The sequence below is a fragment of the Populus nigra genome, chromosome 15 (genome assembly GCF_951802175.1).
Source record: "Populus nigra chromosome 15, ddPopNigr1.1, whole genome shotgun sequence".
Classification (NCBI taxonomy): Eukaryota; Viridiplantae; Streptophyta; class Magnoliopsida; order Malpighiales; family Salicaceae; genus Populus; species Populus nigra.
In genome coordinates this window covers 14744077-14766630 of record NC_084866.1, presented here as the reverse complement: position 1 = coordinate 14766630, position 22554 = coordinate 14744077, and the positions used below count along the sequence as shown (strand labels likewise).

At 31.2% G+C, this 22554-nt stretch overlaps 3 protein-coding genes across 3 annotated transcripts; 2 read left to right on the top strand and 1 right to left on the bottom strand.

Moving 5' to 3' along the window:
- Positions 1 to 3566: 3566 nt before the first annotated feature.
- LOC133674021 (receptor-like protein 45) lies at positions 3567 to 7125 on the top strand. The gene is made up of 4 exons (XM_062094977.1): positions 3567 to 3789; positions 4380 to 4448; positions 5733 to 5879; positions 5966 to 7125. Exons 1-4 carry the CDS (start codon positions 3567 to 3569, stop codon positions 7123 to 7125), a joined length of 1599 nt encoding a protein of 532 aa, XP_061950961.1.
- Positions 7126 to 7409: 284 nt separating this feature from the next.
- On the bottom strand, positions 7410 to 9012 carry LOC133674232 (pentatricopeptide repeat-containing protein At2g34400-like). The gene is made up of 3 exons (XM_062095260.1): positions 8492 to 9012; positions 7933 to 8407; positions 7410 to 7763 (listed from the first exon to the last, which is right to left on the bottom strand). Exons 2-3 carry the CDS (start codon positions 8340 to 8342, stop codon positions 7742 to 7744), a joined length of 432 nt encoding a protein of 143 aa, XP_061951244.1. The 5' UTR covers positions 8343 to 8407; positions 8492 to 9012; the 3' UTR covers positions 7410 to 7741.
- Positions 9013 to 18924: 9912 nt separating this feature from the next.
- LOC133674845 (cation transporter HKT1;3-like) lies at positions 18925 to 21583 on the top strand. The gene is made up of 3 exons (XM_062096121.1): positions 18925 to 20216; positions 21009 to 21227; positions 21357 to 21583. The coding sequence occupies exons 1-3, from the start codon at positions 19069 to 19071 to the stop codon at positions 21553 to 21555; spliced, it is 1566 nt and encodes a 521-aa protein (XP_061952105.1). The 5' UTR covers positions 18925 to 19068; the 3' UTR covers positions 21556 to 21583.
- The last annotated feature ends 971 nt before the right edge of the window (positions 21584 to 22554 follow it).

The following is a 22554-nucleotide window of genomic DNA, read 5'->3' as shown; positions in this document are numbered from 1 at the left end:
CACATTCTTCTAAAATACCGACCTCACTTTATTAACGGTATCCCTGAGTTTACAGGTTCTTTATCTCCAACTTGGCATGGCATTGTTTCGGCGATCTTCTCAACACAAAACAGAGCCAATCTTTTACATGCAAATGTCGGGTTCAAGGTGGGTGATGGGAGGAACATCCGGTTTTGGACTGACTCTTGGCTTGGCTCTATAACCACTCTCCAAGTCTTATTCCCCAGACTGTATAACCTCTCCCTACAACAAAAATCCAGCCTTGCAGATATATGTGATTTGACAGATACATCTTTCAACCTATCCTGGAGAAGACCACTCCGGCCTCGTGAAAACTGCATGAGGGAGAGCTTGATTGCAGAGGTGCAGCGTGGTCTCATTTTCTCAGATGGTGCAGACCGCAAGTTATGGAAATTTCACAGCTCTGGCATGTACTCAGCTAAATCAGGTTGCGCTCTTTTTGATAGTCTATCGGCAACTGAAAATAATCACTACCTTGTTCTGTTATGGAATAGTTATGCCCCTCCAAAAATAGATGTGTTCATATGGCTTCTTGTTCATGGCAGTTTAAGTACACGGAGTTTTTTAGCTGAGAGGAGAATCATTAAATATGAGGAATCTCACTGCCCATTCTGCTGCAAGGAAATTGAGACAATTAATCATCTCTTCCATTGGCGTCCTATAACATGGTCTCTTTGGGGTCGTTTCTTGAATTGGTTTGGGTGTTCAGGTTGTCTACACAAAGACCCATATCAAAATCTACAGGAATGGTCCGGTTTGATTAATGGAAATTTTCAGCGACGTGCTATTAACCTCCTCTGCAAAGGTCTGTACTGGTCATTTTGGATAGTGCGCAACCGCCTAATCTTCGAATCCAAGGCTCCGGATTGGGATATGATTTTTGATCTCACCTTTCACCGTTTGGCTTTCTGGTTGAAGTCTTCAGTTAGAAATTTCAGCTACACAGGCTCAGATCTTTTTAGAAATCCAGAATGTATTATGAACTGGACTAATTAATTAGGTCCCTCGTCGCTTTGGTCTTCTCTTCTCTTTTATATTCCCATTGTATTTATGTTTCATTCAGTTCCACCTACTTGATGGGGCTGTTTAATATATAATTCACTCGTTTACTATAAAAAAAAAAAAGTAAGATGGATAGAAATTTGTAGTGTGAGATGAGTTTGTAAGACTATTGCCATCTGTATTTTTTCCAAGATATAGGCCAATGAGATGGTCCATGAGACCATTGCTATCAAGCATCTTTTGTTTTTTCTACGTGATGGGTCCATGAGACCTTTGCTCCATAAGCTTGGGAACAGATAATATGCTTTAATTTCAATTTAGATTATAAAAAAAAAATTAAATGCTTAAGCATAAAAAATAAATCTCAAGTGTTAGAATGCAACCACCAATTAATTAATGGACAATGGACCTTATATTAATATATGACGCATCTTTCAATGGGAATGTAAATGCTTTACTAGAATATCATTTTTTTAATTTGTTTTTTTGGTTATATTTAATTTTTCATCAATATTTCTAACGTAAATTGCTACGTATTTTGCATCTTGAAGGATTGAGAGATGGGAGACAGAAAAGAAAAAGAGACAAAATAGTTTAGAAGAAAAAAATAATAATGAGAGACAGATAAGAGAACAAAAATAGTTTATTGAATAATGTTTTATATATTTTTATTAGAGAAATCAATATAAACAAATTTATAGATAGACACTAATTTATCAAATACTTAAATAGAAAAATAAAATCAATTAGAGTACTTGAATATAACAAAATATATATATATATATATATATATATATATATATATATATATATATATATATATATATTGTTCATAAATTAAAAATATAATAAAATCAATCCAGACTAATCTGAAAAATAATTAATTATGATATCATCATTCTGATAATAAAACTAATAAAAATATTTTATTAATTAAATTATGTGAATATAAGTATTCAAATTGAAAAAAAAAACATTGATACAAGCTTTTAAATAAAAAAATTATAAAATAAATATAATTTGTACTGTCATTATCTCTTCTGCATTGCTAGCACTTAACGAGTTGAATATATAATTCTCGTGTGAATAACATTACAATAAATTTAGCTGTATGACATGATAACATCTGTTTATTTTTGTATTTTAAAAATAATAAATTTCTTTAAATGGATTACCTACTTTTGAAAAATCAAGCAATGAAACACAGAAAGAGTGAAGAATAATCAAAGTGGTGCGGCTCTACATCAATTTTGATCCATGTTTTTGGTATTAATCTCTTCATTCATTTACAGCAGGAGAAAAGAACATCACCTGCCTTTCTTGTCTCTTCTTGCTTGGAAGGTGAAGATAAGGTATGTAAACCTTCGAGTGCCACCCATTTTACTACATGGACCAAATATTTTTCCACCGCTTCATCACCATGAGTTATATTTTTTTAAAAAAATAAAAACAGTTATATATAAATTTTTTCAACATTTGTTTTATTTTAAAAAAATTTAAGTGAAAATAAAAAAATATATACAAAAATATAATCAAATAAATAAAGAATTATGTATGTTAATAAGTGAAGAAAAACCATAAACGATGACTCAAAATAAAAACTAGAAAAATCAAGAAATAAGTATACATCAAGTTTAATAACCAAATTTTTATCATCTATTTTTTCCAAAAAGATATTCAGATCAAAAGTAATATTATAAAAAAAATAAAAGGATTATATATATATATATATATATATATATATATATATATATATATTAAAGATAAATGTTAAATGTATCAACTCAGATATTGTGAATTATGTAGTAAAACTAGCTTAAGAAAGTCATGAATTATATATATTCTACACGAGAGGGGATGGGTCCGTGGGATGGGAGACCGTTGCCTTCATGCAGTTTTTTCCAACGCTCTCTACTTGCCGGATAATCGTTTCCAAGAGCTGGTAAGTAAATTATTTTTGACATTAATATATTGGTAAAAAAATAAAAAAATTAATTTTAAATAAAAAAATTAATTTTTTAAAAAATACAGTTTCAAATTTATTCTCAAACGACCATTTAGTATATTAAAACTAAAAAAAAAAAAAAGAATTAGTGTTTAGTAGGAAAACAATATTAAAAAGTTAGAGTTAAGTAGGAAAAAAAACACGGCATAAAATCAATCAGGAAAGATTCATATTGAACCCTAAATGTTAAAATTAAAATGGAAAATGTTGAAGATTTTTTTACTTAATGTTGAAGAGTTAGTAATATAACCTTTACTGCGCGCAGTTTAGATGGAAAAATTGACTACAACAACAGCATGGGTAGGATTTCTCTTATTAATATTAAGAGAGAGAGAGAGGATATATATATATATTCATTAAGATATTTTTAAAAATTACTGAGATACATTGTTTTCATTAAGATATGGAATTCTTTAAAACAACAAGCGATGCAGTTTTTTGCACGGCATGGGTCCGTGAAGTCCTCTATAAAAGCCTTAACCTCCTCGCTGCCATTTGCAGCAATATTGTAATAGTTGATATTAAGATGGTGTTAGTGATGACGGTTTCGCTGCAAGGATGGGTGCCTCTTGGTTGCTTGGAGGAAGAGAGGATCGCTCTGTTGCACCTCAAAGATTCTCTTGGCGATCCCAATGGCACCTCCCTTCCCTCCTGGATAGAAGCTGACGCCGCCTGTTGTTCTTGGGAACGTATTAACTGCAACAGCAGCACAGGTCGAGTCACCATGCTCGATCTTTGGAGCGTAAGGAACTGGGAGATTGGTACTTAAATACCTCCCTTCCCTCCTGGAGAATAGCCCACGCCAACTGCTGTGATTCGGTACAACAGCAGTACAGGTCCTTACTCCTTCTTGAGGGCGCAAGGATTGGTACCTAAATGCCTCCTTGTTTCTTCCTTTTCAACAACTCAACGCTCTCGACTTGTACGGTAATAGTATAGCTGGTTGGGTTGAGAAGAAAGGTTTGCTCTCTTAAGTATTACAAAATATTTATGTTACTTTTAGTTTTTTAGAATTAATCAAATAAAGTGTTGCTTAATTAGTATCATTAATTTTGGTTCTATATGGAAGAAAATAGAAAGCATATTTAGTAAAAAGGAGTTGTTTAATTCCTTACATTATTAATATAATCATTCCACCACAACAGATTATAATCATGACATCATCACTTTAACAATTATTCCTCTTACTTTCATTGTCATCATTACTTCTCTTTCTTTCAACCTCTTTACATGAAGTCATCGTACCAATTGCATGCCTCTTCATCAATAATAATTAAGTTACTCCAATAATATCTTTTATTAATTCTTTACATGAAGTCTTAATTAATTTATTTTTTATTTGTTTATATAGGTACTTATGAGTTCCAGAAGTTGAGCAATTTGGAGTTCCTTGACTTGGCATATAATAGCTTCGATAACGGTATTCTATCATTTGTGGAGGGGCTTCCGTCTCTTAAATCACTATATTTAGATTATAATAGACTGGAGGGGTTAATAGATTTGAAAGGTTTGTTTTTTTATATACTATTATTTTCATAAATATTAAATTTAATTAACACAATTATCTATTAAATTTAATTTCAAAAAACACAATTAATGAGTATTGTATTAATTTATTTTTATATAAATATCAAGAATCTTTGAGCAGCTTGGAGTACTTGGGTCTGGACAGCAACAATATTAACAAGTTGGTAGCATCAAGAGGTAATTAGTAACACATTCACATTACCTACCTGGCTGGTAGCATCATGAAGATAATATTAATTATTCTTGTTTCTTCTCTAACTAACTTGCAGGTCCAAGCAGCTTGAGGACTCTATCCCTAAATAATATCACAACCTATGGAAATAGCTTCTAGTTACTAGGATCATTCCCAAACCTCACGACACTTCATATGAGCGACAACGATTTTAGAGGAAGAATATTTGGTGACGGTAAGTTATATATTATATTATATATAGTTATGTTTATATATTTGAGTTTAATTCAAAAATTCAATTTGCTACTTTTGAACAAACAGAGTTGCAAAATTTAAGCTACTTGGAAAGTTTGTATCTAGACCAGTGTTCTCTAGATGAACACTCCCTTCAAAGCCTTGAAACACTGTCTTCTCTAAAAAATATGTCATTGTGAGAACTTAATGGCACTGTACCTTCTGGAGGTAAATTAACAAATTTCAACTCCATTGTTACTTATCATTGATCATTTTATTTCTCTCTGTACCAACTACAATTAGGTGTCTATATAGATTTCCTCTTTTATGTTTTAACAACCTATTAAACAAGTCTTGGAGAGACAATTAAATCTCAAATTTTAAAATTAACTCCATTGAAATCTTTATTATTTTAAAATTCTACCATCCATTTAATATAAATAATATTTCAATTTAATTTCCCCCCTCTCTCTCAACACTAATTCAGTATAATGTAAATAAAATGATATCATAAAAAACAATAATTTCTTTAATGAAAATGTAACTTCATACATAGAGAGTGCTATTTCTAGGAGGAGAATAAATTAACAATGGTGTATTTTTATATTTTTAGGTTAGGCGTATAAAAATCCTTCTCTTCATTGAACAATATAATCTCTACACTTAACATATATTTTTAGTTTTTTTAGCCATGATTAATATATAATTAATTATTTTTAATCTTAATTCCTTCTACGTTAATATAATTTCTTGTGTAATTGATTGTGACAGGCTTACTTAATCCCAAGAACTTGGAATACTTGGATTTGAGTTCCAATACTCTCAACAACATCTTCCAAGTCATCGGAACGATGACCTCTCTTAAAACTTTAAGGTTGCAGAATTGCAATCTAAATGGCCAATTACCTACAGCCCAAGGTAAGGTTTATGACTCTTACTCTCTCTTGATTATATATTTTCCATTAGAAACTTAAAGTTCTTTTTCTAAATTATAATGTGATCAGGCCTATGTGACTTAAATCATCTCAAAGAGCTGTATATGTATGACAATGATCTCAGTGGTTTCTTGCCTTCGTGTCTAGCAAATTTGACTTCCCTTCAACAATTAGATCTCTCTTCTAATCACTTGAAGATCCCTATGTCATTGAGCCCATTATACAACCTTTCAAAACTCAAGTCTTTTGATGGTTCAAGTAATGACATATTCGTAGAAGAAGATGATCATAATCTGAGCTCAAAGTTCCAGTTAGAGTCCCTCTTTTTGAGTAATGGTGGACAAAATACGAGAGCATTTCTCAAGTTCCTTTACCATCAGTTCAACCTGCAATATGTGGATCTTACAAACATCCAAATAAAGGGAGAGTTTCCAAATTGGTTGATTGAGAACAACACATACCTCAAACGTCTTTCTTTAAAAAACTGTTCTCTTTCAGGTCCATTCTTGTTGCCAAAGAGTTCCCATGTGAATTTGTCATTCCTAAGTATATCCATGAATCACTTCCAAGGCCAAATCCCTTCAGAAATCGAAGCTCGTTTGCTAGGGTTAGAAGTTTTATTTATGTCTGACAATGGTTTCAATGGAAGCATTCCTTTCTCGTTGGGTAACATTAGCTCGCTGCAAGGGTTAGACCTATCCAACAACATTTTGCAAGGGCAGATCCCTGAAGGGATAGGGAATATGTCTTCTCTTGAATTCTTGGACTTATCAGGGAACAATTTCTCTGGTTGTTTACCATCTGGATTCGACACTTCTTCAAATTTGAGATATGTTTATTTGTCTAGAAATAAGTTGCAAGGGCCGATCGCAATGACATTTTATAACTCCTCTGAGATATTCGCATTAGATCTTCCCCATAATAATTTAACTGGTACAATTCCAAAATGGATTGATAGGCTATCTAACTTGAGATTTCTACTCTTGAGTTCTAACAATCTTGAAGGTGAAATCCCAATTCGATTATGTAGGTTGGACCAATTAATCGTGATTGATCTATATCACAATTATCTTTCTGGTAACATCCTCTCTTGGATGATATCTACTCATCCTTTCCCTATTCAATACAATTCTCAAGATTCTATGCTCACATCACAACAATCTTTCGAGTTTACAACAAAGAATGTATCCCTTCCTTATAAAGACTTGGTGTTTTGTTGTGTATTCTAGTTTTAAGAACGCTAGTGATGTTGTAATAATTTTGATTTGTATTTTGTTTTTCTTTTTAGCTTCCGTGTGATATATTAAGTAAATTTCTTCATTGGTTAATTCGGCAAGTATTTTAGTTCGAATCAGTTTTGTGGGTTTTTATATAGTGAGGGCTTTTCAATTTCACGAGTTTTACTCCTCGTCATCTTCATATCTTGTACATTACATTATTACTTGATTTTTACGGATGATAAATTCAAATTTATAACACATATCCAAAAATATTTAATATCAAAGGGAATACATTACAACACAAATATCAATTCAAATTTATTTCACTGTTTGTATATAAGCTTGTGAGCACTTGGAGAATTCTCAGCAATTGGAGAGTTAAGAAGATCCACACCTTGACTTCTCACACGCATCAAGAAAACCTTTCAACTCAACAAAAAGTACTTTAGATGCCAGTAACTGTCCCATAAGGGTCTACGTAACAGCACTTACATATGATATCTGGAAATAAAATATCCAGTGCCGCATTAAGCATGTTGTAAAATTTAGCCGATCCTCCCAGTTTGGTCAATCGGTGTACCAACTTGCTCTCCGCATAATGCTTAATTTTTAGATGTTCCCAGGCTCAAGGAGGTTGAAGACCACAACTGTAAAAAACAAAATTATTCATTTAGCATGGAACCCAATCTCCCGAGAATGATCCAACAACAATGCTAAATGGCTAAAATATGGCAATTTTATGTTAACAAACTGCAAGAAAAAGAACTGATTTGTTTGTAACAGAAAAGGTGCAGCAAAATTTACCGATCTAATTACCTTGTGATAATGGCATTCCAGGTGATAACATCCTTGTTTGGCATTGAATCAAAGACCCTCCCCGCAGATATCAAATCCCCACACTTACCATACATGTCAATCAAAGCAGACCCCACATACGAATTTACCTCCATCTTCTTCTCCAAAACAAGCCCCTCCACCCATCTGCCCAAATCCAAATCCCCACACGCCCCAAGAACACTCACAAACGTCATCTGGGAAGACATTTCCATAAACAACGCAATTGCCTCTTTAGCAAAACCCATCGTAGAATACCCCGAAATCATCGAATTCCACGACACCAAGTCTCCCTCACCCATTTCATCAAACATCTTCCGTGCAAAACCCGTTTCACCACACCTTGCGTACACTGTAATCAAAGAATGGTTCACATACTCATCACCATCCATACCAGCCTTGGACACCAGACAATGACCAATCTTTCCATGAACCAAACCCCAAACATTCCCTGACGCTACAAACAAAAGGGTATGTAAAATTATTTGCTTTTAGGCCTAAAGACTTCAACTTGTAATCCAATTCAACACAAAAATCATACCTTTTCCATGTGGTTGTTAACCCACGAAGCATGACATCGAAGGCATAAATATTGGGTTTGGTGAGTTGATTAAAAACAATGGATGCATAGGCCAAGTCTTTGAGGTCAATGATTTTGGAAAGAAGGAAATTGGGCTTTGGTATTGAGCATATAAGCATTTGTGTGTGGATTTGTTTTAATAGGTTTTTGGATTTGCATGGTTTATCAGAGACAAGCTTTTCAGTCAGGGTTTGATGTTCTTTTTAGGTTTGGAAGTTGAGGTTTGAAGGAGGGAGATGGTAGGGGGGGTAGAAAAGAGGTAGGTCTTGTCTTGAGCATTGTTTTTTGGAACTCAACTCTGCTTACGCTTCCAAAACATATAACTAAGGCAACGTTTGTTACTGTCTCTGGACACAACAGGCATAGCATAGATAGTTACCCATCATTTTTTTAAAAAATCGAGCTGGAATGACCCAAAAAATAAATTTTAAAAAATAAAAATCACATCGTTTTGATTTAAAAAAAAGGTTTTTTCTTGCAACACCAATTTGATTTCTTGCATGTTCTCGTGTGGTCACCAATCAACATTTGACAGATTATATGCCCGGGAGAAGAAACTCTACCACGAAGTCAGGGTACATCTCAAATCTTCTGCATAACTTTTTGAATGATGCATTCTGAGCGTCCCTAGTTTTCAAGGCCATGATTATAGCATAGAATTTCAATGTATTTATTTTTTCTGCTGGAATGAGGTTTATCTATGCACAGCAGCTAAGAGACGATCCACACAGGATCCCAATCAATTCAAAGAGATTTGGAGCAGTGTTGTCAGTTGAATGAGGCAGAAGTATGGAAATGGTGGAGGTTGATGAAGTAGAAGATGTAATGACTACAGAGAAAATGACCGAAATTGCCATAAAGGTACTTTGTGCAGGAACGTCAGCTGCACTGAGCTCGCATATCTTTTTTCATCTATTTTGTTATAGCATCGCTGAGTCATCATATTTTGTCCCAATATTGTAAATTGAACCGGTTGAAATCAATAAACAAATGCTTCTCAGTTTCTTATAGCTATTTTGAATCCAAAAAACGAGCTGAATATCACCGGAAACGGTAAACAAAGAACCAGAAACAGGAAGAAGAAATTGAAAGTAAATCAATGAGAATGAATGAGCACTCACAGGGTGATTTTTTACAGTGGATTCAAATTCAACAACTACGAGGGCTATTTCCTGCAGCAAGGAGAGTTTCTAAATTTTCATTATAAGAATCCAACTACTTTGGCACACAATTAACAACTGTTTGATGATTATTTTTCAAAAATTTTTCATGAAAAATCATTACTGCTCATGACAAATAGAAAGCCAAAAACTGCAACTCGTGTTACTAGGAAGTATCTCTTCTGAAAGTTTTCTCCTCTTCCGTACTTTCCCTCTTGGGTTGCTTCTTAGGCTTTGAGCCCAGTGATAAAAACACATGAAAATAGTTAGAAATTCTATTTGAAAGAAAAGAGACATGGATGGTACTTTTTGACCACTTAAACAACAAATTGGTTTGGTTTAGTAAATCGACAACTCGACACTATCAGATGACCAATTTAATATTCACAAGAATAAAAAATGAAAATATCTTGCCTGAATTTGAAGGACATCTTGTTGAAGCGTCTGAAAGGAATTGCGGGACAGAAGAAGACGATCCAGCCTCCAAGAAATCTGTCTTAATTTTTTCAGCATATCGGATGAGATTACCATGCTCCAAGAGTGCACTTCGCAGCATTGATGATTCCTAATGGCATGGAACACATAAAAGGATAGGAGTTGAAAATATTTGACAAGTGAAGCAACAAACTCAAATGCTTTGTGCCAAGACAGAATAACAATAGCAGATCACGTGAAAATCAAATAAGTAGAAACCATGTTAACAGAAAATGGTTTCAAGAGAGTTTTTAAATGGAAAAAATAAAATTGATGGTAATGTGTTTTATAACAGCATAGATTGCTGTAGTGTTCTTGAAAGAAATTAGAGGGACTTGATTGTTAGATATTTACAGCAAGGCCACATGTAATAACCATAGCAATGCTTGTCATTAGGGCATTCAACTACAGAAAGTGAATGATAATAGTGTAATTGATTTTGCACCATCATGCCAGGTCATGTTTTCAGCCGTAAATAATTGTTCTGGCCATACAAATCTATCCATAAATTAAAAGAAAATAATTGAAAATTAACAGAAAATGAAGCAATATATAAAAGGGTAAAATCATCCCACAAATCCATATGCTTTCTAACACTAGTGTATGTCCACAAATCCATAATAAAATAATTTACCAACAAGTGCCACTCCATCTTTAAACACACGACAGTGCAGAGAAAGCTCTTTCCTTACCCATTGGAGGTCAGCAGCTTCTTTCTGTGCAGAGACAAAAAAAGTTGGGATCAGTATATCTTTTGCACCCTATAGAAAGGAAAAACATAAAAATATAAAATCTCTAGATCTGATAGCCGAACATTAAATAATGATATCAAAAAAAATGAAAAGAAATTCAAGGCAACCCATGTTAGATTGATTAACTGGTTACCCGCGATACAGCTGTCATAACAAGCCATGCATATTCTGTTTTCCAGCGTTATAAATTGATGAGTTGAATGTTAATGAAAAAAAGTCATAAATTTGGGATTATTTTACAAAACTTGATGGTGATCCTACAACCCCTAGAGCTGAATGTAATTATCGTGGATAGGATTATGCATGTTATACTATTATTAATGGGACAAGTAATATGTGGAGTCATTTGAAAGTATGTAAAAAGTTTCCTTTTGTAGTTGATTAGAAGCAAAAAAATTTGGTATTAGAACCTAATAAAGTAAGGGGTGAATTAGGAGATCGAAGTGTGGGAACTCTTAAGGCAATAGGTTATGATTATGATGAATGCAGAAAGGCACTAGTGAAAATGGTTATAATTGATGAGTTGCCTTTTAATTTTGTGGAGGGTAAGGGACTTAGATTATTTTCTAGGACCTTGCAGCCTAGATTTGACGTTCCTTCTCGTTTCACTGTTATGAGAGATTGTTTGAAACTTTATGTTGAAGAGAAGGAAAGATTAAAGAGAGCTCTTAAGGGTCAACGATTATGCTTAACAACAGATACATGGACATCAATCCAAAACATTAACTATATGTCCTTAACGGCTCATTGGATTGATAATGAATGGAATTGGTCAAGTTATTGAGAATTGTTTGTTAGATTTGGGGATTGATAAACTTTTAACTGTTACAGTAAACAATGCAAGCTCTAATAGTGTTATTATTTCATATTTAAAGAACGTGATGAAAGATTGGCCAACTAATATATTGTCAAATGAACATTTGCATGTTAGATGTTGTGCACACATTGTAAACCTGATTGTATGTGATGGTTTGAAAGAGATGAATGTTTTGGTTGTTAAGATTCGAAATGCAATTAGGTTTGTGAGATCTTCACCCTCTAGGCTACTTGTATTTAAGAAGTGTGCAGAAAAGTTGCATATAGAGTGTAAGAAATCATTGTGTTTGGATGTTGCAACTCGATGGAATTCAACTTATCTTATGTTAAAAGCTGCTGAAAAGTTTGAAAAGGTGTTTGTGAGGTTAGGTCAAAGTGAACCTAGGTATGTGAGTTACTTTTTGAAGGTTGATTCAAAGGGGAATAAAAAAAACATAGGGCCGCCTAGTTTGGAGGATTGAGAAAATGTTAAAACTTTACTGAAGTTTTTAAAGATCTTTTACATGGTTACATCGAAATTTTCTGGCTCATTGTATGTTACATCAAATTCTTTCTTCAATGAATTGATTTGCATGCATACAAACTTGTTGCAATTGTGTAAAAGTAGAGATAATCTTTTGAGTGGAATGGCGATGAACATGATGAGTAAATTTGAGAAGTATTGGGGTTGTAGAGCAAATCAGAATTTTTTATTGTATGTGCTAACAAAAAAAGTGAGAGATAATTTAGTGAGCTTATATGAGTTTTATTTGAAAGCCGATAAAGTGGTGGATGATAATAGGCATAAACAAGATGTTAATGATGTTATTGATGACATGGAGATAGATGTTAACACTTTAGCTCGATTCAAAAGCCACTTGCTAGAGGAAGATAGTGTGGAAAATAGAAATGAGGTTGAGAGGTATTTGGTTGATGGTTGTGAGGATCCTAATGATGATAAATTAGATATTTTGGATTGGTGGAAGATTAATGCTTCAAAATATAAGATACTTTCGAAAGGTGCACAACATGTCCTGACTATTCCTATATCCACAGTGGCTTCCGAATCAGCCTTTAGCACAAGTGGTCGTATACTTGACCAATTTCAAAGTTCTCTATCTCCAGCAACAGTTCAAGCACTTATTTGTTGTCAAAATTGGTTGCATTATGGTCCAATCCCAACTGATAATACAACCTTGATAAATGATTTTAAAACCTACAAAAACCTTGAATCAGGTAATGTTTCTTAAAAACTTACACCTTTTATTTTATGATTTATTAATTAACACATTTTTATTCTAACATGTTTAATATTTTATTTTGTAGAATTTGATGGAAAGTTGCATTTAGCAACGGATGATAATTAGTTCATAAATTGTGATGCATTTATTAAAAACGTATGGTATAAATGTCTTTTTTTATTTTTATATCTTCTGATTTAATTTATCATGTTATAATTCTAGATTACGAATTTCAGGAATCAAAGTGCAATGCTCTTGAAGTGCTTTTTTATTGAGATGATGTGCACATGAAGATTTATTTTTTGTGGCTTGGAGTGTTTTACGATAATGTAATGTTATTTGTTGTTTTTTTGTTAAGCCTTTTGAAGGCAATGGTATGTAATTTGAATTTTAACTTATTAGTGTGTGATTGTGAGTGTGTATTATTTATTTAAACTTTTTAGAAGTAGAAAAATATTAGTAAGTTAAAAAATATATTGAACACTAGATTGACATTAATAATTTCATATAAATGAATATTAAGAGGTAAAAAATTAAATATATTTGGAATCGTCAAAGAAAATGAGACAATATCAACATTAATTGTAAGCCTAATAGAAATCCATTAGAAACCCATTACAAAGCCCATTAAAAAGCTTATTAAAAAGCCCAAAATAAGCTTATAGGTTTGTCTGATTTTTTATCCAAAAAATAGGACCGAAACCAGCCGGTTTGGGCCGGTTCCAGTTTGGTTTCAGGTCTTCTTTTTTTTTCTGGTTTGGCTGTTTTTTTTTGGGAGAAAACCGAACCGAACCGAATTTACTTACCTCTAACTTAAGCTATTAAATAAAATTTTAAAGTATAATTTATATCATTTTCTAACATAAATAAAAATATATAAAGCTGGTGGTCCATAGCAAAAACGACATGGACATGTATCATCTGCGTGGTATCTGTTGTTTTCATGTCCATTACCCCGTAAAGGTTTGCCGCCAGAGGAGGAGTGAGTATAAGAAACAATTTTAGCCTCTTTATAATTTTAATTATCACATGCTCTCTCTTATCTATCTTCTATGCTCTACAAATATAAAATAATTATAACCCCATAAAGGTTGAATTTCATTATAAGAAGAAAAAAAAAAGTCAAAAGAAAAGAGCCTAGAAAAAAGAAGTAAGAGAAGTGTTAATTGAAGGCAACTAACACATGGCGATTGCCATGTGAGAGCACGACACGGGCAGCATGCATCTACCTCTGTACTAAGATTACATATAAATTTATAAATCAAAGCCAAGTAATATATAAGACCGACCATTTTTAGACTGAAATAATTTCATTATAAAAACCCTTAATAATAAAGTATAACATTCAATTCTCAAAGAAATAAATAAACACAATAATTCAGATAAAATATTGTGATCTCTATAGTTACGCGGTTTCCACAGGGGATTATGTTGGAATTCAACCATGATCAAACGAATTGGCAAAGCCTTCATCAATAAAGTTAAATTAAGCTCAAACGTTTTGACTCCATGGATTATTTATAATTTAGTTTCTATCTTAATTACTTAGTGAATGTGAGCGGGTGAGAATTGAGTCGGTCACATCTGATGAATCTAATATATCAATTTACAACCTAATTACTCTTAACAAAATTCAGTTTGATTTTTTTTGTAGAAGTTATGAATACTACATCATTTTAACTTTAAAAAACAAATTTAAAGCGATGCTACATTGAATTGACCCGAATCAATATGGGTTGACCTACTCAACCCATAATTCGTGTCTTGAAATTGGTCATGGACAAAGCCAGATTCACGGGGTGTTTAAGAGTGTGGTAGCGATTGCTTTTTAAAGTATTTTTTGCTAAAAGATGCATTAAAATAATATTATTTTTTTTATTTTTTAAAATTTTATTTTTAATATCAGCCCATCAAAACAATATAAAAATATAAAAAATTAATTAATTTTAAGTAATTTTTTAAAAAATTTTGGTCATTTTTGTTTGGGCTTGCACAACCAAATCAACTTCAAACTTTCTATACATATTTTTAATTGTAGAAAAAACTACATGAAATAATAGTTAGCGTAATTTAGAGATTGGAATAACACAGTTAATTTATCTTTGGTGAAGTTAATGGTTGCTATGTATCAAAATCTAACATCATCCAAAATTATGAGGGAGAATAAAATAAAGAATTAAAAGAGAATTAAGTAGCTTTTAATTATCTGTATGTGGCTTGATGATATATGTTGATCATAGACTGAAATAAAATACATGACATTATTTGGGATAAGTCGCTATAGATAGAGGATGCATAATCATGGACATAGCTAGAAAACAGATTGTGTGAGAACTTATTTAATGTATAGCTGTTCTCACAAGGCAGTGCTCTTGTTACAACGACAGGTACTTCATTATTCATTCTTGCTTTTATCAGCTCTTTTAGTTTATTAATTAAAACTAGCATGGTACGTTTTGTCCAATGACACGTCTTGTTGTGCTAGTTTCTGAGCAATTATTCAAGTAGCTAGTGGGTTTTAATAAATCTATTTCAGGAGCAATTATTCAATTATTCAAGTCTTTGTGACCAATCAAAGACTTGTGGACATTATTATTATTATTATTATTTGATTTGTTTATAATGGAGCAATATTGATTTTAATATAGGTTTTGTTATTGTTTTAAGACGAAAAAGATATAGACAAGAGACATATCTTGTTTTTTTTCTACATTCTGTAATTTTAAAATGATAAAAATTTATTTTAAGATTATCATAATAATATATTTATTTTATATAATTGTCTTTGCCCAGCTAGCTTCCAATTAAACGAATTTAAATTTTTTTGAAATTATATAAATTTATTTTAAGATTATCATAATAATATATTTATTTTATAAAATTTTCTTTGTCCTTCCAATTAAACACATTTATATTTTAATTTTTTGTATCTATTTTTTTTCTATTCTAAAACGCACTAACCGAATACATAAATGTCTAAATTTTTTAAAATAGTTATAACTTAGCAGCTGAGAGAAGTCTAATTCATAATTGGTTCATGTTTCATGAATTTATTGTTGTTTCTAACCAAGAAAAATCTAATAAATTTAACTGAAACTTAAATAAATAAAAATGAGATTTTAGTAAATTGCATGCCTTATTAAGTCATAAAAAATTATTTCTGTCATAAATTGACAAAAAAAAAAGAAGTCCTGATTTGATCCATATTTTAATTTGACTCTCCATCTTGATAAATTAAGATTTTATGTAAAAGTAATATGAGTTTGAGTACTATAATTACATGGTATTGGAACTTGATTAATTTATCTATTATTATTACAAGAGAAAATAAAACAAAACTCTTTTAAAACTGTGTTTTTATTATCGTATGGGACTAAACAATTTCCTTTTAAAAGCAAACAGCTATGCTTAGAAACGTTTTCAAGTCCTGGCACCATGCATGTTACCACAAAATCGAACTATATATTTACCTATTTCTCAAGACTTTTGATAGGTTTAGCTATTTCTCAAAGTTTTTTAAGCACATAAATTTCTCAACATTTTCAAAATCTAATCTATTTCGTATATTTTTTACATGTTTAGCATTTTTTTTTCATATTTTATTTTTGTTCGAGTACCCAAAAAAAATGAAGAAAAAAAAATAATGAGTGTCAGTAGAGAGCTAGCTGGAGAATTTTTAAAAATAAAAAAGAGAAAAATAAAGAATAAATATCTTTATCCTCTTTTTTTCATAATCTAATCCTACACTTAATTTTTTTTTAAATCCTAATTAAACATACCCAATTGAGGGTTCCCTTAAAAATCTCTCTCTCTCTCTCTCTCTCTCTCTCTCTATATATATATATATATATATATATATATATATATATATATATATATAACAGGGTAGCTGACCTCTCTCACTCTTGGTATAGAATGACGTATTTTCATAGACAAAGATTGGTATTCATATATAGATTTTTCTTCCATGATTAGGTTCTTTATTGATTGTTTAATTAGTGAACAATATTATACGTTTTACAATTATATAATACAATTGTAGTATTTTGCTTCTTAATATTCTACCATGCAATAGCATAATGATAGTTTTTTTTTTCATGGGTTGTATGAAAATTTTAGCTCCATTATAATGATATTATCTTCAATAACATCCCCCCTAACCTTCAAATTTATTTTTTCATGATGTGTCAAAGTATTTTTTTATAGTTGAGGATCAATTCCAGCTCTTTAGAGCTTAATATAAAAAATGTTTAGTAAAGAAGATTTAGTTTTTTATGTTTTTTTGTCCCCCTAATTATTGCACTCCATGTTTCATGCAGTAGCTTTTATGTTTTTATTTTATTTCTTTATCTAATATAAGTTAGACTACTATCTTTATAACTATTTTCTTAATAAAACTTTGGAGTATTACCAACAAAATAAATATATTCTACCCTTTTTTATAATTTTTTTGTTACAACTTCTTTTATGTATGGTAAAAGAAATCCAATTTTTTTGTCAGTTGTTTTAATTATAAGAAATCAAAGGATGGATTAGACAATATTTGATGGAATGCTAATGGTTTCATGTATATAAAAAAAAAATTCTTATTTAAGCCCATCTTCTAGTATTTTTTTTTTCTTTATTATAAATAAAGTTTGAAAGAGAAAAAATAAACTTGAGTTTATTATGGATATTTTTTTTATTAGTACCATATATCCCTAAGGATTGGCATAAAATGGTCTAATTAATTGATTAATTAATCCATTATAAAATGAAATAATTGCACTCTTTAGAGTTTATTTCGTTTTATAACAAGGTCATTCTTTAGAGTTGATGCTTCAATTATTGGTTTGAACCTTCCTCAGTTCCTACCCGTAACACTCTTGCACATTTTTGTTTGACATTGATACAAAACCCACCACAAATCATAAAATTAATAAGAGAAGGAAAAAAAATTATGTATAATAATTAGTAATTAGTAACATTTTTTTAAAAAAAAATTAATACTTCACAACAATCAAGGGTCTATTTCTTGATTTTATTAAAAGGTGTTACAAATCTTGCCACAATCAAGGAATACAATTTAAAACCTAATTTGAGGTTGGTTAACTCGTGATATGATAAATTTGAGATCTAATTTCAACAAAAAAATTTTTTACCTATTTTGATCCAGTAAAAGACTCGGGTTGATATAATATCTGATTAATATAAAAAAACTTAATCAAAATTCTTTAATTTTTTTTAATTTTTTTAAAATAATATTATTTTTATTTTTTATAAAATAATAAAAATAAAATTAATCTAGTTAACTCGAGTCAATTTATTTGTGACTTACAACTTGTCGAAACTAACTTGATTCAGATTTAAAAACTATGGATATAATATATCTTTCAATAAAGAATCATGTAATGAGATAAGTGAAATGAATTCTAACAACAGACCACTGATTTGAAACTTAATTTGTATGCCGGTGCTGATTTGAAACTTAATTTGTATGCCGGTGCCTCCCATGTTGATGAGATATATTACTCTTTAGAATATACATTATCAATATTTTAATATCATTTTACAAGTTAACGTTTCCTCCTGAAAAATATTTTCATGGAACTCAACTTGCAATAGCTCCTCTCATTCATCAAAAGGTTCAGATTTTATATATATATATAACCTTCTTCTTTCGAGGTTATGACCTAAATGCCTAGATATTGAAATTCCAAATCTCAAATGTCTTGACCCGAAATATGTGTGTGTGTATAATTGTGAATTGTGAGTAGAAGTGAATTTCGTACTCGAATTTAATTTAATTTTTTTTTTATTTTAGTATCTCAAACTATTTTTGATAAAAAAAAATGAAAAAGTATTTCTATTAATGTTAACCATGGGCAATGATTTAAAAACACGACATGTGCTATCCACCCTGCATCAAGCATTCTTGGGGAGGTGTTGTTCAACATGTCACTCTACCATTGGACAGACTTAAATACGCTCTAATCCAAGGTTAACTTCACCACCTCCCTAGCCAAGAATTGTGAACCATGAACATCATTCCCTATATATAGAATCACGGACCCTCTTCCCAATTTGCTCCCTTAGTGGACTACAATACTACATATTTCCTTTCTAAGTGATTAGGGATGACAATTATTTGTTCTTTTAGCAAAGCCTCGCACCATCTTTGTAGCTCAACTTGGTGTCTAATGTCATGTTTCTACCGTCTAATCCTTGTTAGAGTGAATTCTTTTTGTATTCAACTTTGCTATTTTCTCTCCGTTTCTTTCTTTGGTTTTGTTGTTCTGAAGGTTTTGAAGCCAAGAACCCATGATTCTTTTAAGCCTAGGAACTTAGATCTGTTCTTCACATCCGTGTCTGCCACCACAGTTTCAAGTATGTCGACTGTTGAAATGGAAGTTTTCTCCAATTCCCAACTCCTTGTTTTAACCATTTTAATGCTCATTGGTGGAGAAATCTTCACTTCCATGGTTGGACTTCATTTCAAGAAGTCTCAACTTAAGAAAATGGAAAACAAAATTTCTTCCCTTGCTAACAATGATCCTAGCACCTACCAATCTGGGTTGGTAATGGCAGAAAAACAAGATTTTGAAAATCTTGAATCAGGAAATCATGAAACTTCATTAGATAGTAGTGCAGATTTCTTGAAGTACAAATCAATCAAGTTTTTGTGTTTTGTGGTTTTGGGATATTTTATAGTTGTTCAAGTTCTAGGAGTTTCACTAGTTTCAACCTACCTAGCCCTTGTTTCTAGTTCAAGAAATGTGCTAAAACACAAGGGGCTAAACTTGCTAACATTTTCTATCTTTTCCGTTGTTTCAACTTTTGCCAACTGTGGTTTTCTTCCAACAAACGAAAACATGGTGGTCTTTAAGAATAACTCAGGCCTCCTACTCATCCTCATCCCTCAAATTCTTCTTGGAAACACCCTGTTTCCCTCTTGCCTAAGATTCTGTGTTTGGTTCCTGGGAAAGTTTTTCAAGAGAGTAGAATCAAATTACCTCTTGAAGAAAACAAGTGAAATTGGATATTTTCACTTGCTACCAAGCCAGCATTCTTCTTATTTGGTCGTTACTGTTTTTGGGTTTATCATCACTCAATTTATATTATTTTGCTCCATGGAGTGGAATTCAGCTGGATTAAGCGGTCTAAATTCTTACCAAAAAACTATAGGAGTATTATTTCAGACCATGAATACAAGATATGCTGGAGAAAGCATCGTGGACCTCTCAACCATCTCCTCAGCTATCTTGGTGCTGTTTGTGGTCATGATGTAAGTGTTCGCTTTCCTCTCTATCTAAGTTTAAATAACGCATAAATTGATAACCTATAGTTTCTATGTATTTTGTCTTTAAGAAAGGTGGCATTTTCCCCCATTTTCCTTTTGCTGTTTTGGTAATTGGTACACAGAACAGCCTCATAATCAGAAAATGTCCAAATTAAATAAATCATAAAAAAAATGTGAGGAATGAACTATCTATATAAGGAGTAGACTGAGTTAGTCCTCACATGCAATTCATTTACTTTTCTTTTTATTATAAAGTAGTTTCTATTCATAATGTTTTTGTTATATTATATATAAAGTAGTTTTTATTAAAGGAAACAATAATCTAGTGATTTACTAACCTAAAATTTAATCTAAATCAATTTTAAATTAATTCAGATATGAATTGTCCTAGCTGATTGTACGAGTCAACCTTGCAATCTAGTTAGAATTCGGTTTGATTTCTAAATATTTTTTAAAATAAAACTTGGGTTTAGATTGAAGATTAAACCAAGTAGCATGAATTTAATAACTTTGTATATCTTTATAAAATAGCATAACGACTTGGAAAATCGTAATCAAACTTGAAAAGCCAATAATGTAACCTAGGATACGAATCATCTTAGGATTACTGAAGTAGACTTTAATCTAAAATTTTATATGACTTGAAAACTCCACTTCTGACCTTACCAAAAGAATTCATATTTTATTTTCTGTTTACTTCATAAAATATTATTTCTCATACTAAGAAAATAGAATATATACATTGAAATAGCTTTATATATCCATTTTATTTTTCAGGTATCTTCCTCCTTATACTTCTTTCCTCCCCATAAAAGATGACGAAGAAATATATAAGAAGAAAAGAAACAGAAGGGGAAAGCTTTTGGAGAATATACTGTTCTCTCAACTATCATATTTAGCTATTTTCATCATCCTTGTATGCATCACAGAGAGGCAAAAACTGAAGGAAGATCCTCTCAATTTCAATGTATTGAATATTGTGGTTGAAGTAGTCAGGTACAAATATTTTTGCCCTTTTCTCCTTGGATCTTGACCTCAATTTTTAATATAATTGATGAAATAAATGTGGTAATTATAGCTAATTAACATCTTTGATTCTTTTTTCTTTTTGTTTTTCTGGTGCAGTGCATACGGAAGTGTAGGGTTTACAACAGGCTACAGTTGTGACAGGCAAACACAACCTAATAGTAATTGTGTGAACAAATTTTATGGATTCTCAGGGAAATGGAGTGATGAGGGGAAGATTATTCTCATAGTGGTGATGGTGTTTGGAAGACTTAAGAAGTTCAATATGGATGGTGGCAGAGCTTGGAAACTCTTGTGATCATGGAGACATGGAAATACCAGCAATATATATATATATATATATATATATATATATATATATATATAGTGGCGCCATGCATGTTTATATATATAATTAATTAGTCCTCGAAGAGGCATAATTATTCTTCTCTTCCTTTTTTAGGAGAGAGCAGGTATTCAACAAAATACATAATATAAAAATGAAGCAATTATTTAGTGTTTTTAATTAGAGTAGTTGTACTCCTTGTTTTTATATGAAAATAAAATTCAAGAATATATAATTGCTATAATTAATGGATTTAAATTTTATACAAAACGAGGAGTGCTCCTCTTAGAATATCTAATAATTCTCGTGCAAATGGATATTTAGAGGTAGGCTAATTAGAGATATAGTTTTCATACTTAACTGGAGAATTAACTTAAAAAATTAGTTTGTTAAATTAACTAGAATTAATCCTGGTTTTTTTTCTTGGTTATTGAGTTAATTAGATGAGTTTGGTTAAGCACTTGAATTAATATTTTGTTTGATTTAATTAAAAATTAAATTCAAACCAGTTCAAGTTTTGGATTTCTCATTAAATCTTATTAAATCAAGACTAATAACTATAATATATAATATGAAGTTTGGTTAGTCCTTTTATTGGGCTGAAACCTGATGCTCCTTTTCCGAGACTAATTGCTTAGGTTGGAATTTTGTATTATCTTGTGCCTTGTGGGATAAATGCCTCCACGTCTCTACCCTTTTGGGCTCGATGCCTTGTTACAATTATCTTCCAAATTTATAATAATAATAATAATAAAAGAAATGAATATATTTGTAAAACTTGACGTAACCCCCACAGGATTACCGGTGACTTGAATTGTTGTCATAGATTTGATCTCGGCCTGGGGATCGACCCGAGACTTAGTTAATCTTGGATTAAGATGTATTTGATTTAGTTTTTATAGTTAAAGTTATGGTTAATTATAACTTAATTATGCACAAAACTCAACCATAAAAGCTAATATTTCTTGTTTT

Excerpts from the sequence above, each read along its gene's own strand:
- LOC133674021 (XM_062094977.1), top strand. The coding sequence starts at position 3,567 with ATGACGGTTTCGCTGCAAGGATGGGTGCCTCTTGGTTGCTTGGAGGAA. Across the intron at positions 3,790-4,379 it reads CGTAAGGAACTGGGAGATTG|GTACTTATGAGTTCCAGAAG; the intron begins GTACTTAAATAC and ends TTGTTTATATAG. Across the intron at positions 5,880-5,965 it reads CCAATTACCTACAGCCCAAG|GCCTATGTGACTTAAATCAT; the intron begins GTAAGGTTTATG and ends TAATGTGATCAG.
- LOC133674232 (XM_062095260.1), bottom strand. The coding sequence starts at position 8,342 with ATGGATGGTGATGAGTATGTGAACCATTCTTTGATTACAGTGTACGCA. Across the intron at positions 7,764-7,932 it reads TGGAATGCCATTATCACAAG|TTGTGGTCTTCAACCTCCTT; the intron begins GTAATTAGATCG and ends TGTTTTTTACAG.
- LOC133674845 (XM_062096121.1), top strand. The coding sequence starts at position 19,069 with ATGACAATTATTTGTTCTTTTAGCAAAGCCTCGCACCATCTTTGTAGC. Across the intron at positions 20,217-21,008 it reads GTGCTGTTTGTGGTCATGAT|GTATCTTCCTCCTTATACTT; the intron begins GTAAGTGTTCGC and ends TTTATTTTTCAG. Across the intron at positions 21,228-21,356 it reads ATTGTGGTTGAAGTAGTCAG|TGCATACGGAAGTGTAGGGT; the intron begins GTACAAATATTT and ends TTTCTGGTGCAG.